The sequence below is a fragment of the Perognathus longimembris genome, chromosome 1, assembly GCF_023159225.1.
Source record: "Perognathus longimembris pacificus isolate PPM17 chromosome 1, ASM2315922v1, whole genome shotgun sequence".
In the NCBI taxonomy this organism is placed as follows: Eukaryota; Metazoa; Chordata; class Mammalia; order Rodentia; family Heteromyidae; genus Perognathus; species Perognathus longimembris.
In genome coordinates, this window is record NC_063161.1 from 141,054,972 (window position 1) to 141,072,610 (window position 17,639).

The 17,639-nt window shown below is 37.7% G+C and overlaps 1 protein-coding gene across 1 annotated transcript in view; it reads right to left on the bottom strand.

Annotated features, from left to right (window-relative positions):
- Nucleotides 1–1,950: 1,950 nt before the first annotated feature.
- The window catches only part of Ctnnal1 (catenin alpha like 1), a 55,761-nt gene continuing 40,072 nt past the window's right edge, over nt 1,951–17,639 (bottom strand). The window contains exons 11-19 of the mRNA XM_048338666.1: nt 15,716–15,866; nt 12,288–12,325; nt 8,889–8,939; nt 8,644–8,798; nt 6,547–6,595; nt 5,131–5,187; nt 4,879–4,992; nt 4,214–4,297; nt 1,951–2,808 (exon numbers count right to left, since the gene is read on the bottom strand). Coding sequence (XP_048194623.1) covers nt 2,743–2,808; nt 4,214–4,297; nt 4,879–4,992; nt 5,131–5,187; nt 6,547–6,595; nt 8,644–8,798; nt 8,889–8,939; nt 12,288–12,325; nt 15,716–15,866 — 765 coding nt within the window. The 3' untranslated portion in view covers nt 1,951–2,742. The remainder of the gene's footprint in view (nt 2,809–4,213; nt 4,298–4,878; nt 4,993–5,130; nt 5,188–6,546; nt 6,596–8,643; nt 8,799–8,888; nt 8,940–12,287; nt 12,326–15,715; nt 15,867–17,639) is intronic.

A 17,639-nucleotide genomic window follows, 5' to 3' on the forward strand; every position in this document is an offset into this window, starting at 1 on the left:
TCCTGGGGCTTAAACTGAGGGTCTGGATGCTGTCCCTGAGCTTTTGCTTAAGCCTAGCGCTCTACCACTTGTGCCACAGCTCTACTTCCTACTGTTTGGTGCTTAACTCTCCTGCCTGGGCTGACCTTGAACTGTAATCCTCGGATCTTAGCCTCTAAGTAGCTGGGATTACAGGCATAAGCCACTGGTGCCTAGCCACTTACATTTTAGGCTCAAGTTGATGTTCTGGCCTTTCTTACCTAATCTACTGTGTATGACACTACTGAAAACTTTTTTCTCACCTCTATTCCCTCTTCTTTTAGGCTGGAGGGAAGAAACAAACTGTACATTCTCTTTTCTTTACTCCAGTGGGATGGCCTTCCTCTGACTTCTCAGATGAGAGAGACATGAAAAAGGCTTTGAAAAATACAAAGGATATTGCTAGCAAATAGAACTGTTAGGATGCACTATTAAACAAGCTCCTAGAAATACATTGCTGTCACTATTCTCACACATTTTAGTTGCAGTTAACTTTAGAAATACCTAGTAAAGGCTTTACTGACAACATTTTATTCAGAGGCGCTGATTCTCAACATCAGTAAAATTAGGAAAAACTGAATTTATGCCCTAACATTTTAGATACTTGGTTTACACTGAATTTCAAATAAAAGGACTCAAATCTTATATGTTCTTAAGGGTTACAACTGACACATAGATTTAGATATCCTTTTTTTTAACTGAAAATAATTTGGTCTAGAATAAATCACTTGATGTATAAATTTCTTTGATTCTTTCTCCTCTTAAATTGTTGACGTCGTGTTACCCCTTCCTACCCCTATTTGTACTTACAAGACACTTATTTTTAGGTGTGTAAAAAGGGTATTTTGTAAATAAGTATTATTTGTAATTCCCAAGAACTTTATAATCTGAGTAGCACCAAAACCTCTACATTTTCAAGCCATGAGGAAGATGGTAACTGTGGACATCTAGAATGACAGTGCTGAGCTGGAAATAAAACCACACATCAGTAGATTCTTACTAAGAGCAGCACAGTGATTCTTACAGACTTCATATAAGCCAGGCACCAGTGGCTCACACCTATAGCCCTAGCTACTCAGATGCTGAGAATTGGAGGATCAGGAGTCAAAACCAGTCTGTTAGGGAGACTCCATCTTCTAAAACAAGGCCCTGACTTCAAGCCTAGGTTCAAGCAAAAATTTTTAGAAAGAACTTTAAAAAAAGACTTCATACAGTGATGGTAATATAGACATGAAAAGAACTATATATATTTTAAATATACTTACACTATGATAGCACTGATTTAAAAGAGTACTTCGGTTTCCAAAAAAAAATTCTTAATGATTTAAAGAGGTTTTTGAATTTGTTTTGTGTTCTGTGCCAGTACTAAAGCTTGGACTCAGGGCTGCACGTTTGCTCAGTTTTCTTTCTTTCCTACTCAAGGCTGACGTTTTAGCCACTTGAGCTACATCTCCAGTTGCATTTTGTTTGTTAATTGAATGGAGATGTAGTTTCAGACTTCTCTTGCACAGGCTGTCTTCAAACCATGATCCTCTAGGTCTTAGCTTTCTGAATAGGTTGGATAACAGGCATGAGATATGGGTCTTTGGAATATGGAAGTACTTTTTAAAAGTTATCAAACTGAGTATACCCAAAGGCTACAGCAGAAATTTTCTTCAGTGAAATACTGGCTAATTATACTACAGTCCTAGTAATAGTAATTAATAGTTTCTTCAGGATCTTGTGTGAACATTGGTTTTGTTGGCTGACCCATATAAAGAGCATTGGAACAATTTACCTCCTTGGCAACTGTTTTCAAAAGTAATTCCAGAGAATTGGTATACTGATACTAATAAGAATCGAAAACAAAGATAACCATACTAACTCATGAAATAACATCATAGGTCAGATCCTTTGTTCTAAACCCCATCCCACAAACAGAACACTAAATGCTAAAGTTAAAAATACCAAAGACATTTATTTGTTGTGAACATTCCAATGCCACATATATAAAATACAGAGTATGAGTATACAGAATAAACAGCTCCTCAATTCCAAAGTAATGCCTTTTTAATCTGCCACTCTGAGAAGGATGGTTCACAGCCTTTTTAAGCTAATAGGGCTTAAGAGTGTCCAATCAAAATTAGGGCAGATTGGCCAGCTATCCTAGAATCCAAAGACAGTTATCTCCAGAAGTTTATCTAGGATTCTGTGTAGTTCCATTACCTTGTTATTGAGAGTAGGGGAAGGATGCACAGATGATCCTTTTATGTGACACATGTTAGGAAACAGCCTTGCATGGATAGGACACCTGTCACACCTGGACTGAGGGAGAAAAACTGCACTGCCCCAGACCACTGAACATTTTTGAATGAAATTAGTATTCTAGATAACAAACTTAAATAAAGAAAACAAAGTACAAATGTCAATGCACAGCATATATTCAAAATAGCTTCTTTGGATTCAATTGTCATTAAGACAGCTGGGATATTTGGTTTAACTTTTAAAGAACATTAATAATGCAAAGTCTCATTTTAAAGTCACATTGCAGTTAGACTTCTAGCAAACAACTTGGCACTAATTAGTTGTCAGAAAGCTTCACAATCTGAAGACCAAAACATAAAAGATTTAGAAATTGTTTTCTTTAGAGAACTGATGGATTTCTGAAAATATAAAGAAACATATACATTTTTAAGCATTTTGTCTTTGCCACGTGGAATCCCAGGGATCTGGCCCAAAAGCTTCTCAAGTTTTACTGTCCATGGTGTCTTTATTGGTACCCGAGACCCAATTGTTATTTTCGATCTGAAACTGGAAAGAATTGAGACAATTAGTGTTTTACTCTTAAAAAATGGGAAGGATGGGCTGGGAATATGGCCTAGTGGCAAGAGTGCTTGCCTCGTATACATGAAGCCCTGGGTTCGATTCCCCAGCACCACATATATAGAAAACGACCAGAAGTGGCGCTGTGGCTCAAGTGGCAGAGTGCTAGCCTTGAGCAAAAGGAAGCCAGGGACAGCACTCAGGCCCTGAGTCCAAGGCCCAGGACTGGCAAAAAAAAAAATGGGAAGGAGTCCTGTGGTTGTACCCGCACTATCACTGTATCTCATCTGAGTACACTGGATACTGTATATAATAGTATTAGAACTAGAGATGTGAAAGGGAATATCAAAATCGAGAGACAAAGGATAAAAAGACAAACGACTCCAAAAGCAATACTTGCAAAAACATTTGGTGTAAACCAACTGAACAACTCATGGGGGGAGAGGGAAAAGGCAAGGGGGAAATGAGGGAGGAGGTAACAAACAGTACAAGAAATGTACCCAAGGCCTAACGTATGAAACTAACCTCTGTACATTGACAATAAATAAGAAAAAAAATTGTAAAAAAAAAAAAAGATGAATTGTGCACATAAACTGCTTTGTTAAATTGAAAAATATATAACCTAAAATTAATAAATTAAAAACTAATAAGGGAAGGAGTGGATTAGGAGGGGTGGGTGAGAATGTTGGAAGGGGTGACATTGATCAAAATGCACTGTATTCATAAACGGTTACTGTGAATGGCAACTCCTTTGTACACTAGTTAAATAAAGATATTCAAAAATGGGAAGGAGGGACTATTTTTTTTCCTTTTTTGTGCCAATTATGGGGCTTGAACTCAAGACCTTGCATTCCTACTGGCTTTTTCATGCAGGGCTGGCATTCTACCATTTGAGCCACTCCTCTAGTCCTGGCTTTTTGCTGAAGATAAGAGTGTTAGGGACTTCTCTGCCTGGGCTGGCTTCAAACTGCAGTCCTTCGATGTCAGGCTCCCAAGTAGCAAGGATTACAAGCATAGACCACCTTTGCTCGATTATTATTTTCTTTAGTTTGTTTTCTTTTGTTGATGGCAGTACTGCCTTTTGGTAGGCAAGCACTGTACTAACCGAGCCATGCCGCCAGATCAAAGTTTAGTTTTTTAAAAAGTCAGCTGAGGGGCTGAGGATATGGCCTAGTGGCAAGAGTGCTTGCCTCCTATACATGAGGCCCTGGGTTCAATTCCCCAGTACCACGTATACAGAAAACGGACAGAAGTGGTGCTGTGGCTCAAGTGGCAGAGGGCTAGCCTTGAGCAAAAAGAAGCCAGGGACAGTGCTCAGGCCCTGAGTCCAAGCCCCAGGACTGGCCAGAAAAAAAAAAAAAAAAGTCAGCTGAAAATAGAAAAATGAACTCACCTTCTTTAGCAACTTATAGCAAAGTGAGAGAAGTTGGACCAAGAGAGCCATCATAAATCTTGTCTTTGTAATACATTTATCAACCTACAGGGACAGAAAACATGCAAATCATATTCAGAGTGATTCCTATATAAAACATCAGTTATAACATGATAAAAAATGTCCACATTGTGGAACTCTAAGAAATCTTGAAAGGCATACATTAGAGCACATGAGCACACCAAGACAGGACTGGCTGGCCAAGTATCGTGCCTTTTAATGGAACCCCAGGAAGAATAAGAGGAAAAGCAACTACTCCAGCTCTCTAGGAGATTTTCAAACACTCAATACTGGCATTGAATCTCTCTCTGTGCAATCTTAGCACTCTGCCTTGTTGGCATAAGCTTACATTTCCTCATTTAAATTGTGGGAAACTAGACTCAGGTGTATGTGCCTCTCACAGGTGAAGACCTAAGGGTGGCTCTATGTTGCTATGCAATTAATCTACAGATTCATTTATTTGGTGAACCTGCTGCTTCCTGAGGTCAGTTATACCAGAAGATAATGCATTCAGTCACATCATGAAATACCCACATATATTACCCTGACATGAATATTAACACTTTATTTAAATAATAAGCAAAATATTGTAAATGTTCACCTGAATAATCCACCCCTTCTTTTACCTTTAAAAACACTTTATTCTGCAAGGATGTCTTAGTCATTGTCTGGAGCTGGTGGCACAGGGGAATTAGCTTGTTTATTTCCAGGAGAAGCATAAGCTTGTCATCATCTTTCAGCTGAAATGCAATTTAGGAAGTTGTAACTACTCTATCAAAATTCCATCTTTTATATCTGAAGTCCTTTAAATCTCAATAATATAGTCCCTAAGTGGGTATACAAGGCATCACCACAAGACCACGCAGGTGGACAGTTACCTGTTTTGAAAAGGCTTGTGCACTTGCAGTAAGCTTCAATCCCTCTGTGGCAAAATCCTGGTAAAGGAGAGCATCACTGTTTTAGACCAGTGTCCAGTGGATAATTGGCAAGAAATATACTTGTTAATTTTATGGACTTTAAAACATATAATGGAACAGTAAAAGCCGGTAGAACTCTAACAATTTGTTGTATGCAGGTAAACACCAGGGATTAACAGATTCAGAGGTATTTCCCTGACTTAAGACAAAACCTCTAGAAAGGCTTCTCTACATCTGAAAACCTCCAATTATTCTGAAGAGTCACACAGACGTGTGATACTCAGCCACTCATGATGTGTGCATTTCTCCAGGGATCCCAAGCTCATCTCATAAAATTCCCAATTATAAAAGGGAGATTGAATCTTGAAACATGAGGTCCAAAAGGTTAGAACATTGCTGCTTTCATCCAACTATGAATACACATTCCATAAGCTGTTTGAGAGGATTAGATTGTTGCTTCTTGTTTTCAGATAGACTTTCACCATTCACCATACACTTCACAATTCAATATGGTGGACAAGCAACGAAGAATAACACTGAACAGATAAGATTATTCAGGATACTGTGTTTAAATATACAACATGTAAACTCAGCATGGGGGTGGGGGTGGAGCTGTGTCTAAAATCCTATTTAAGACAATGGGAGGATCACAGTTCAATAGCAGTTCAGGCAAATAGTTTTTGTGAACTCATCTTAAGCAATTAAGAAAACTTCTGCCTGGGCAGAGTGGAATGAACCTGATATCCCATTATCCCATTTACACAGGAAAACATAAGTTGATGGATCACAGGCCAGGCATAAGTCTGAGAAAAATAAATAAGGTTTAATTTTCTGCACTCTGTATTACACTCCATTGTGTACACAGCAAGCATGCATGCATGTATAATAGAATAAATCACTTAGGATAACAGGAATAGGTATAATGATGCATACTTGCAATCCAGCTTCTTGGAAGACTCCGGTAGGAAGATCATTAGTTCTAGCCCAGCTTAGGCAATTTAGCAAGACCTTCTACCAAAATTAAAGTGAAGCTGGACACTGGTGGCTTATGCCTGTAATTCTAGCTACTCAAGAGGCTAAGAACTCGAAGCCAGTCCAGGCAGGAAAGTCCATGAGACTCTTATCTCCAGTTGAGCTCCAAAAACCCAGATGTGGCTTAAAGGGATAGAGCACTAGCCTTGAGCACAAAAGCTTAAGGACAGCACTCAGGCCCTGAGTTCAAGTCCCAGGAATAGCACAAAAAACTAAATAAATGAAAATAAAAATGAAAAAGTTCAGTGTATGAGGCCTTGAGTTCAGTCTAAAATGCCACAAAAAGAGGTTACAACTCCCTTGCAGTTCACAAAGTACTGGCATACAGTGAAAATAAAAACATACCTCTAGAAGATGAATTAAATCATGGGAAGTTTTCAGTGGTCCTTCCCCTCTAAAATAAAATGAATTATTAAGAAGGTTAAAAAGTTACTAAAATTCATTGTTTAACAAAAACTAGAGCATTTTGTATATTAACAGAGCCCAAATTATGATAAATAATCATCACTGTGATATCTTATAATATCACTGTGATATTCTTATATCAACTTTTAATACCTATTATTTTCTGTATTTAAAGTTTAAGTCATGTACCAGTGGCTCATGCCTATAATCTTAGCTACTCAGAGGGTGAGCCTAAGCATGGTCCTTGAGATTTTTTGCTCAAGGCTAATGTTCTACTACTTAAGCCACCGCTTTACTTCCAGCTTTTTTTTTTGGATAGATAATTAGAGATAAGAGCCTCATGGGCTTTCCTGCCAGGGCTGACTTCCAACCATGATCCTCAGATCTCAGCCTCCTGAATAGCTAGGATTACAGGTATAAGCCACTAACTCCTGCCTTCTTCTTAAAAAAAATGTATTGATGAACCCTTTGGGAACATTGTATATATCAATTTCATTAAGTTAATCATGCATTTTCCCAAATTTTAGTGGTCAAAAACTTTTTTTTTTTTTTTGGCCAGTCCTGTGGCTTGAAGTCAGGGCCTAGGCACTGTCTCTGAGCTTCTCTTGCTCAAAACACTCTACCACTTGAGCTGCAGTGCCACTTCTGGCTTTTTGTTTATGTGGTACTGAGGGATCGAACCCAGGGCTTCATACATACTAGGCAAGCACTCTACCACTAAGCCACATTCCCAGCTCTCGAAAACTTTTTTAAAGCATAATTTTCATGCTAGGTATAGAAGATTCCAGACAAAAGTAGATTTTGTTATTTCACTAGTCTGTGGAAACTTGCTGTGTATAAACACAGGTGTTCTGTTTTACATTCTTTTGCAGACTTGAGCCATCATTTCTTAAAGCTATGAAAATAAGAAAGGGAGGTCAAAAATTCATGCGGGGAAGACTCAAGTGAAGAGAAGCTTGCTAATAAAAACAAACTGAGAACTAAGGAAGGAAACCACCAAAGTGAGTTTCCAGTGGTGGAAAATGCAGTAAGGTAATAACAAATGATAAAACAAGGTCAAAATTATGAACTCATCACTTCTTCCTTATCCTCTTAAAAAAGGCAAAAGACACCAAAAAGCCTCTTGGCTACAGAATGCTTCTTCCTCCCTCAAAATCTTTCTTTCATACCAAGGAATCACTACAAACATAACACCCCTCCCTCTCTCCTGCCTCAAATATTCTATCTTATATAGAACAGTGATCCTTTTAGTTTTTCTGGTATCTTTGCAGAAACAAACCGGATATTGTAGTCACTTCTCTCTTTTATTCTGGACATAGAGCTGCCTCTGAGAGTTTGTCACATATTTTATAGTTTGCCCCTATGAAGTAAGATTTCTTCATTCCAGAGAACATATTTAAAAAACCCTGCTTGCCTGTAGTTATAAACAACACTCTTCATCATTATTTGTTAATCTTCACAAAGCCAAAATAAGCCAGGTGCTGCTTGCTCACACCTATAATCATAGCTACTCAGGAAACTAAGATCTGAGGATCACAGTATAAAACTCCCTAAGCAGGAAAGTATGTGAGTCGCTTATCTCAAAATAATCACCCAAAAAAGCCAGAAGTGGAGCTGTGGCTCGAACCAGCCTTCAGTAAAAAACCTCAGGGACAGTGATCAAGCCCTGAGTTAAGCTGAACCAACACACACACACACACACACACACACACACACACACACACACACACACACACACACACACTATGATTGATAGGGAATACCTAGAAAATACTTGGTGTCTAAAAGACTGAAGAATGTGATTATCACTGACTTCAATGAAGTATTTAATCAAGTGTCATAATATGGACAAGACAAAGAATACTGAAGTTAGGGAAATTGGTCTTCTTGTTACATTACAGCAAATTGTTTAACTACTTCTACTCTTTTTTCCATATACTAACTACTGACCTTAACCTATCAATGATTTAACATAGCACTTCTAGTTACACTGAATATTGTTTGTGATTCAAAAAGACCAAAATGTAAGCACATTACCTAGTAAATAAATACAGAGAATAGGCCATCCTGGACATGTTCCGTCCATACTGAACTATCTCATTCTCTTGATCCTCCCACTTCTCAATTTCACAGTCGGTATCAGAGCTGAGCAAACCCAGCTTAAGTCCAAGCTTTGCTATCTTGGCTTGCTCCTACAAATATACATTTTAATTACAATGATTGTCATTTCTTATGTAAAAGAAAGATTAGATGTAACAAAGTTACGAAAGAGAAGGTCTTACCTCAGAGCCAGGCTTGTCTGGCTTTAATGATTTCAAGTTTGCATTATTCTTCTGTGACAAAAAACAATATGGCAATTTAATTGTAAGGAAATGCAACAGTGATATAAGTACTGAATTTTATTCACATGAATTCATTTTTCTGGTTTTTGGTTTTATATGAGGTCCTCTTTGCTCAAAGCTAGTGCTCTATCACTTGAGCCACAGCAGCACTTCCAGATTTTTCTGTGATTAACTGGAGATAAAGAGTCTCACAGACTTTCCTGCCTGGGCTGGCTTCAAACCATGAACCTCAAATCTCAGCCTGCTCAGTAGCTAGGTTTGCAAGCAGGAGCCACTGGTGCCCAGCTAAATTAGTTGTTTTTATTATTTTAACTTATTAAAGTGTTTAATGAAGGCTAAAAGGATTGTCTAAAAATTTAAACCATTTTAATAATGTGCTCAAGCTTGCCACCTAGTAGAGACTATTTTGAAATACACTCACATTTATATTGTAAATATGCTTCCCAAAAAATTTCTCACATCATTTGCTATGTTGTCCTCTACTAATGAAATGATTCATTATTTCAGGTTCTTTATTACTAAGGAACCCCATCACTCATGGTGGCCTCATACACATGATTCTTCTGCCTCAGCCTACCAGTGCTGAGGTTATAGTGAATGACAATTAACAAAGACTAGTGAAACTTGCTGAAATTGTTTCATGAAGGGTCTAGGGAGAGGCAGAAGGATAAATGGAGTGAGTTTGCCTAGTGAGTTTGTATGTATGCATGCATGAATGCATGTATGTATGTAAATGTCACAGTGAAATACCCTTATAAACAAACACATGCTAATAAAAATGTCAATTTAAAAAACTAACCTATTTTTATCTACTTATAAACAGTAAGATCTTAGTTATAATATCTCTTGGAGTTGATGTAAGAAAAATAGATAAATTTATATCTACACTTTTCAAACTGTTCTGAGAATAGTTTAAGGCATAGAAGTTGTTTTCCAAAAACCCACACAATTACTTTGTAGAGTTATGACTTCCTTTTCACTGGCAATATTAAAATTTCTAGTGTTGTATGTCAGTATTCAATGCCATTCTCTCTTCAAATAATGCACTAACTAATAATATGCCTTTTTAAAAATATGGGCTTTGGATTTCTCATATAATCTTTGCCTAGACATTTACCCATTCCTGCTTTCATTTCTTTGTCTTCAGATGTAGTTTTTCCTCCTTCTCCTCTTGTCTCTCCTCTCCCTCCCCCCCCCCAACTTCTTTCTTCCCCCATCAGGCTGGAGTTTGAACCCAGAGCCTTACACTTGCCTGGAAAGCACTCCACAACTTCAATCAAGTCTCCAGCCTTTTTTGTTTTAGTTATTTTCCAGACAGCCTTGTGCTTTGGCCCAGAATTAATCTCAGATTTGCTACCTTACTATCTCTTCCTCCCATGTAGCTAGGATTATAGGTATGATATTCCCTGGCCTAGGAGTTTTTCTTTGTGTCTCTTTGTGGCCAATTCTCTGATATTCACCATCTGTTGTCCATCACTGCTAAAAGTCAACATTTCCCCTCTGTATACATTTTGTTTTTATAGGAGTTTATACTTGCACTGTCCAATACACAAGTGTTGCTAGTCTTAAAATGTGATATCTCTATAACATACACACTAGATTTTGAAGACTTAAGAAGACAAAAAAAAACTAGAAAAGATTGCCATAGTTGTATGTTGGTGACATCGAAGTGACACTATTTGGAATATTCTGGGAATACAATATAATATAAAATAAATTTTATAAGTTTTTAATATAGTTACTATAAAATTTGAATGATGTATGTGCCTTGGATTGTATTTCTGTTGGACAGTCCAAACTAGGTTGTCAGGGACCAAAAAATTTTCATTGACTCAACACATTACCAAATTATTTTAAAATATTAAACATGTGTTGGGCAGTTCAGGACAACAGAAATACCATAATGAGTAAACTCTTTTTTCTAATCCTACCTGTAGAATTCATCTTTTGCTATCTTTTTCATTGTTATTATGCTAGTGCCTAGCAAATAGTAGAAATGTTTAATGATTAAGTGAAAGAATAAATTGTTTTTTTCATCTTTCATATAAAATGTCTGACATCTTAAAAATAATGGATCATCAAAGTGCTCTTTGTTTGAGACTGGAGAACTGGGTATAGTTATATTGAATATAATTTATAAGTCTTGTTTTCCTCATTAGCCTTCATAATTTCTTCTCTCCCAGAAGCTACTTCTACACAGTCCATTGTTTTTCCTCAACTTCTGATGTAAGACTTATTATACTTGATGGTTTTATTTTATTTATTTATTTTTTTGGCCAGTCCTGGGGCTTGGACTCAGGGCCTGAGCACTGTCCCTGGCTTCTTTTTGCTCAAGGCTAGCCCTCTGCCACTTGAGCCACAGCGCCACTTCTGGCCATTTTCTGTATATGTGGTGCTGGGGAATCGAACCCAGGGCCTCATGTATATGAGGCAGGCACTCTTGCCACTAGGCCATATCCCCAGCCTACTTGATGGTTTTAGAATAGTCTTTCTTGATAATGAATTCTTTTTATTTTAGCTATAACCTCTGCTTGTGTGTATGTGTGTGTGTGAACGTGCACATGCACACACACACCCATGCACGCATGCTGCTGATGCTGGGGCTTGAATTCAGAACCTGGACACTGTCCTTGAGCTTTTTTGCTTAGGCACTAGCATTGAAAAGCCAGAAACTTCACTTACGTTGGGTGGAAAACTGGAGATAAGTCTCAAGATGAGTCCTGCCTGGGCTAGCTTTGAGCAACGATCCTCAATCTCAGCTTCCTCAGTAGCTCAGATTACAGGCATGAGCCACTGGCACTGGCTTCTGCTTTCTATTTTTATTGCATTTTAATCACAACTATAAGTCACATAGAATGATGTCTACAAATGAATTGCTAGGATCACCAAAGTGTCATCTGGGTAACAAGAATGATAGCTCAATGGTTATCAGTAAGAAGACAGGAATTTTCCTTCCTAAAAGGGATCCTAGGACCAAAGTCAAGCTAATTTATCACTTTATCTTTTCTCCCATGTATATGGCATTCTTTCATCTAGGTAGAAAGCATATAACAATTCTTAAGTCTGCAGAAAATGATTCCCATATGATCTTGCAAAGCAGACCCAAGTTATGAAGAATAAAAATTCTGTTACTGATTCTCTCAAATCTCCATTCCCCCAAAATATTCAGGATATGAGCCAAATATAGCTTGCTACCCAGAGTAACTGTTCTGAACAGTATACATTTAAGAGCCCAAGTATTTTTTTTCTATACTAGGGTCAGGATGTTAGCAGTAAGCAATATGAGCATAATTTAAATGCTAACTAAAAACAGTCTGAAATGTATATAATTTTACTTACCATTGGCTTTGGTAGTGAAAGGTAGCCATACTTCTCTCCTACAAATAACATACGTAACTTAAGACTTTTTAAATTAATATATGCCTATTATTCACATTTACCTGTTAAAATATTATTAAATAAACAGGAATGTTAATGCATTAATCCTAATAATTTAGTCTACTAAATACATGTGCTTCAAAAATAAAATCCTATCTTCATTGGGAGACATGAAGACTGTCAATACCTGCATCTCCAGTACACTTATGGTGGCAGTCTCTGCCAGTGTAAGGGGAGAAAACCAAAGTATCTTAACAGTGACTTCCACTTACAATCAGCTTCATTCAGTGTTCCATTCACAGCAGCCTGCCTCTATTGAAACTAGAATCCTCTTTTACCAGTACCAATATTGGAGCTTCTTTTCTCCAAGTACCAAATCACTTACAACTAACATCATAATGTATTCTCATTAAAGAAGCAAAACAATTAACAGGGATTAAATAAAAACTATTATTAAAACAAATATCACTGTTTCTTTTTATTTTTTCTTATTGCTAGCAGTGGTGAGCATTTTTCACAGAATTAGTTCATTCTCCTTAGACTACTTTAGGGATGGACTGGAGTTTAACTGCTTCAGTAAATTTCAGTGGTTGATAAAATTTCATCTTGGGCATCACTCTGATTCAATAACACCCCAGCTCTGTTACTCACTCGCTGTGAGACACTGACATATTAAATACTTTAAATCTGAGTGTAGTCATAAATAAAATATGGAAATATTACCTATCTGGAAGGATTACTAAGAAGATTAAATATGATAAAATGCACATCTACTATTTATCAAAGTAAATACAGTAAACTCCCAGTAGATGGCAGCCATTGTTATTTGTATGGTTGTGTACTTTTCTGACTGGTCCCATTGACCATTTCATCCACACAGATACTAGAACTGAATCTCCCTTGCTGATCTTGTTAGAAGGCTAACCATGGTAGCCTTCTTCTTCTTCGGAAGAAGAAAGGAACAAGTATAGCAGATGAGTAGTGAGAGAGACTTTTAGAGAAGGGCAAAGCTTCATGTGCACAGAGAGCAAATGTAGACTCTCTTCCATGGGAAACAAGGTGCGAGGTCCATGGTGGGGCCAGGCAGGCTACTCCCAAAGACTCAAGGGAAAGAAGACAGAGATAGCCAGGTGTCTGAAAGTGGGTGACATTGGACGTACTTTTTCATAAAGTGCCTTTGCTGCAATGCACTGGCAGTCACGATGAGAAAAGAACATAAGTAACATTTGTTGAGAACATGCTACAAATGAACTTCTTAATCTTCAACCCACTGCATGAAGTACTTATGTCCCAATTATACCATTTTCCACATGTAAAAATTTGAAGCACGGAGTGATTAAGTTAGTGAGTGGCAGAGGCGGTGTGGGAACCCAGGCAGTTCAAAAGCTGGCTTTCAACTTCTATCTAGTTCTGTCCTTGAGAGTGAGACTATCACTCAGATCTCCCCAAAAAGAAGCAATCCTTCGAGGAGAAATGCAACTTCGGTTTATTTGGTTTGGGGCAGAAAGAAATGTTATGTATAATATGTATTTGATATTCTAATTGCTATTCAGAACTTGACTCAGGATTAACAAACTGAGGAGGGGAAAAAAACTATTATAAATCTTTTGTTTATAGAAATCAAAACACTAAAATGGTGGTAGAACTTAGAAACAGTATTGATCCAGACACAATGAGAAAGGCACCTCAGGCGCTTGGTTGCAGGACTAGAACAGAGGAATTCAGAGCCATTCTACATTCAGACATTGGTAAAAAACATTGGCCCAAGGACACAAAAGGAGTGCAAGTGATCAGAATTCAACCATGTCCCATTTTTAATGAGCAAAAGCAAAAACCCAGCATTGGAAGTGATATGACAGAAATTTCAGAAAAAAAATTCCCTCTGGCTTGTACAGAGGCTGGAAGATGGAGGCACAGGTGTACCTTCATGCTCAGTGATTCAAAACACCCCATGTGGGTAGTGCTCACAAAGGACTAAGCACAGTCTTAGAGACCACCCAGCCTGAGGCCTTCATGACTGAGCCATAGACACTGAGGCCTAGAGCAAGAGGGCTGGCCCAACATGAGCAAGAGAAACAGCTGGACCTGACAGGTGCTCTGGCTTCTCGAGTCACTTCTCTTCATTTCCTAATAATCCCTTCATCAAAATGACCATTCTTCCTTAAATGTGGATCAACTTTTAATAACTTTAGTAGCTATTAATAGCTTTTAATATATGAAATCTGCCTCATGAAAATTCATGTAACCATAAATACCCCCATGAAACTATTAAAATGATATTCTGCCATTTAGAGTAACTATCACATAGTTGTTGTTACTTGTTTGTTTTTGTACCAGTCTTGGGGGTTAGAACGCAGGGTCTGAGCACTATCCCTGAGTTTCTTTTGCTCAAGGCTAATGCTCTACCACTTGAGCTACAGTGCCAGTTTTGGCCTTTTCTGAGTAGTTTATTGAAGATAAGAGTCTCACAGACTTCTCTGCCTAGGGTGACTTCAAACCACAATCATCAGATCTCAGCCTCCTGAGTAGCTAGGATTACAAGAATGAGCTCACATAATATGTGGCTCACATAATTTTCAAATGTAAAGATTTTGCCTAGTAAACATTTAGTATACTTTACAGATGATGTTATAGCTACAAAGTCTACTATTCCCTAAGCTTACAGAAAAATCAACATTTATTGTAAATGAGTACTTAAAAATGTGAAGTATTTAAATATTCTCATTCACTAAATATATATATATATATATAACTTGATAGTATGACTTTAAATAGCACTTTATTTTAAGTCCCACTCTGAAACAAACAGAAAAATATATAAAATTATGTAAACATAAATAATAGGACACATAGCATAATGGGAAATAAACAAAACTCTTATATTCAAATAAAAAGTAAAAAATGATACATTTGTATACATTGTAGGTGTTATTGTACATGTTGTAGAAATACCAATAAACTTACCCACCAAAGGCATTAGTCCAAGTTTATTCAGTCATCAAGGAAATAGATTCCATCCAAGTGGAAGGAAAGCAATTCAAAAACCAAATAACTACATTCATTTCATTATACATTTAGAACACTTAAATCACAGAGTTTCTGTATTATAGGAGAGCTCTATGTGATAATTTTTTTAAGTTCAGGGGAAATAAAATGATTTAATTTCAACCAGAAAACTAAAATGAGAATTCAGACAAATCATACAACAAATCTTATATAGATGATAAAATACTATTTTTTCTCATTTTTCTATAGAAGAAACTTTTTCTAAAAATATATCAAGTGGGCTATATAACAAGATAATTCATTTTATAACTGAGGCTTAACATTAAAAATCTAATAGTTATATTAAAATAACAATATATAAATATGGGTAGTCAGTTCCTTACCTCGTCTTCCTTCAAACACATCATTGATTTCTCTCAGCAGAGTTGACATGTCACTAATTTGAGACTCCCAGGCTTCACAAAAGACATCTAGGTTTTCTTTAGCAATTTTGCTAGAAGGATGCAATGTCAATGTTTCAGCAGCAGAAATGATCTGAAACACACATAGGAATATGAATTTTAGTATATCAGCCCTCAGAATCATTGGAGACAAAACTGAAGTCTGCAGTGTTGCATTCACCTAAAAAAAATAGCAATCATGAAGTAATTTCCGCACTGTAGTCCCATGTTGGGTAACATGGAGACACAGAACAAAACCTATATTCTTTATAATATGACCTACAACAAGTGTGTTATTTTACACAAATCTTCATTATAGCACTTTATTCAAAGAAAACTCGGTTTCAACAGTTACTTTCACAGCATAATTCATTCTCAGCCTATAACAGTGTATTGTACAAAGCAGTAGAAAAGACTGTAGTAAGGGCAGTAGTAGCAGGAGTAATGTAGGGCAGAGAGCAATGGTATAAGTAATAATGTTTCATACTGTAAGAACATGGTAAATACATGCTTGAGATACCATGTCAAATACTTGATGGAAAACAATTCTCAAAAATACACCAATGAAGCTGGGCACTGGTGGCTCACACCTGTAAGCCTGGCTACTCAGGAGGCTGAGATCTAAGGATGGTGATTCAGTGCCTGCCCAGGCAGGAAAGTCCATGAGATTCTTATCTTTAATTAACCGCCCAAAAACCAGAAGTGGTGTTATGGCTCAAAGTGGTAGAGTACTAGCCTTGAGTGAAAAAGCTCAGGGACAGCACCTATGCCCTGAGTTCAAGCCCAGGACTGAAAAAAAGGAAAAGAAAATGAAAGTAAGTAAGTACTACTTAAGTAAGTACTATTCTCATTTTACACCTAACAAAACTGAATCTCAGAGATGCTAAGAAGCTTGCCCAAAATACTTGCACAACTAGTATATGCAAAGCTGACGGGCTGGGGATATGGCCTAGTGGCAAAGAGTGCTTGCCTTGTATACATGAAGCCCAGGGTTCGATTCCCCAGCACCACATATACAAAAAATGGCCAGAAGTGGCGCTGTGGCTCGTGTCAGAATGCTAGCCTTGAGCAAAAAGAAGCCAAGGACAGTGCTCAGGTCCTGAGTCCAAGCCCCAGGACTGGCAAAAAATAAAATAAAATAAGGCAAAGCTGACATCTGAACTCAGATCTACCTTGCTCAGAGTCTATGTTCTTTACCATATCACATTACCTTTCACAAAACATACGTAAAATGACCAGTAATCATCCTGATGCTTGGAAATATCACCAGATAGGTACTGAATAAATGGAAAGAATTGTTGCAAGAGGGCTGGGATGTAGCTCAGTGGCAAAGTGCTTGCCAAAGTGCAACGTTCTGGGTTCGATCACCAGTACCAAAAAAGAAAAGACAAAAATAAATACAGTTAAAAAAGAACTTGCGGGCTGGGGATATAGCCTAGTGGCAAGAGTGCCTGCCTCGGATACACGAGGCCCTAGGTTCGATTCCCCAGCACCACATATACAGAAAAACGGCCAGAAGCGGCGCTGTGGCTCAAGTGGCGGAGTGCTAGCCTTGAGCGGGAAGAAGCCAGGGACAGTGCTCAGGCCCTGAGTCCAAGGCCCAGGACTGGCCAAAAAAAAAAAAAAAGAACTTGCAATAAACTACTATGTTTTCATCAAAAATCAGTTTAGTCTTCCTGGACACAAAGAATGATTGTATTTTCCAGCATCCTGGGAATAAAAGTATGGCTGTGCAACTGAGTTCTTCTGTCCACTTGACTGTGGGCCATCACTGCCATGCAGACCTCCTTCGTGCTCCTCAGGTTCTCCCCAGTTCCATGCATAGGATCCAGCAGGGATTCTGAAGTCCTGAGGGACTGGTAAACCA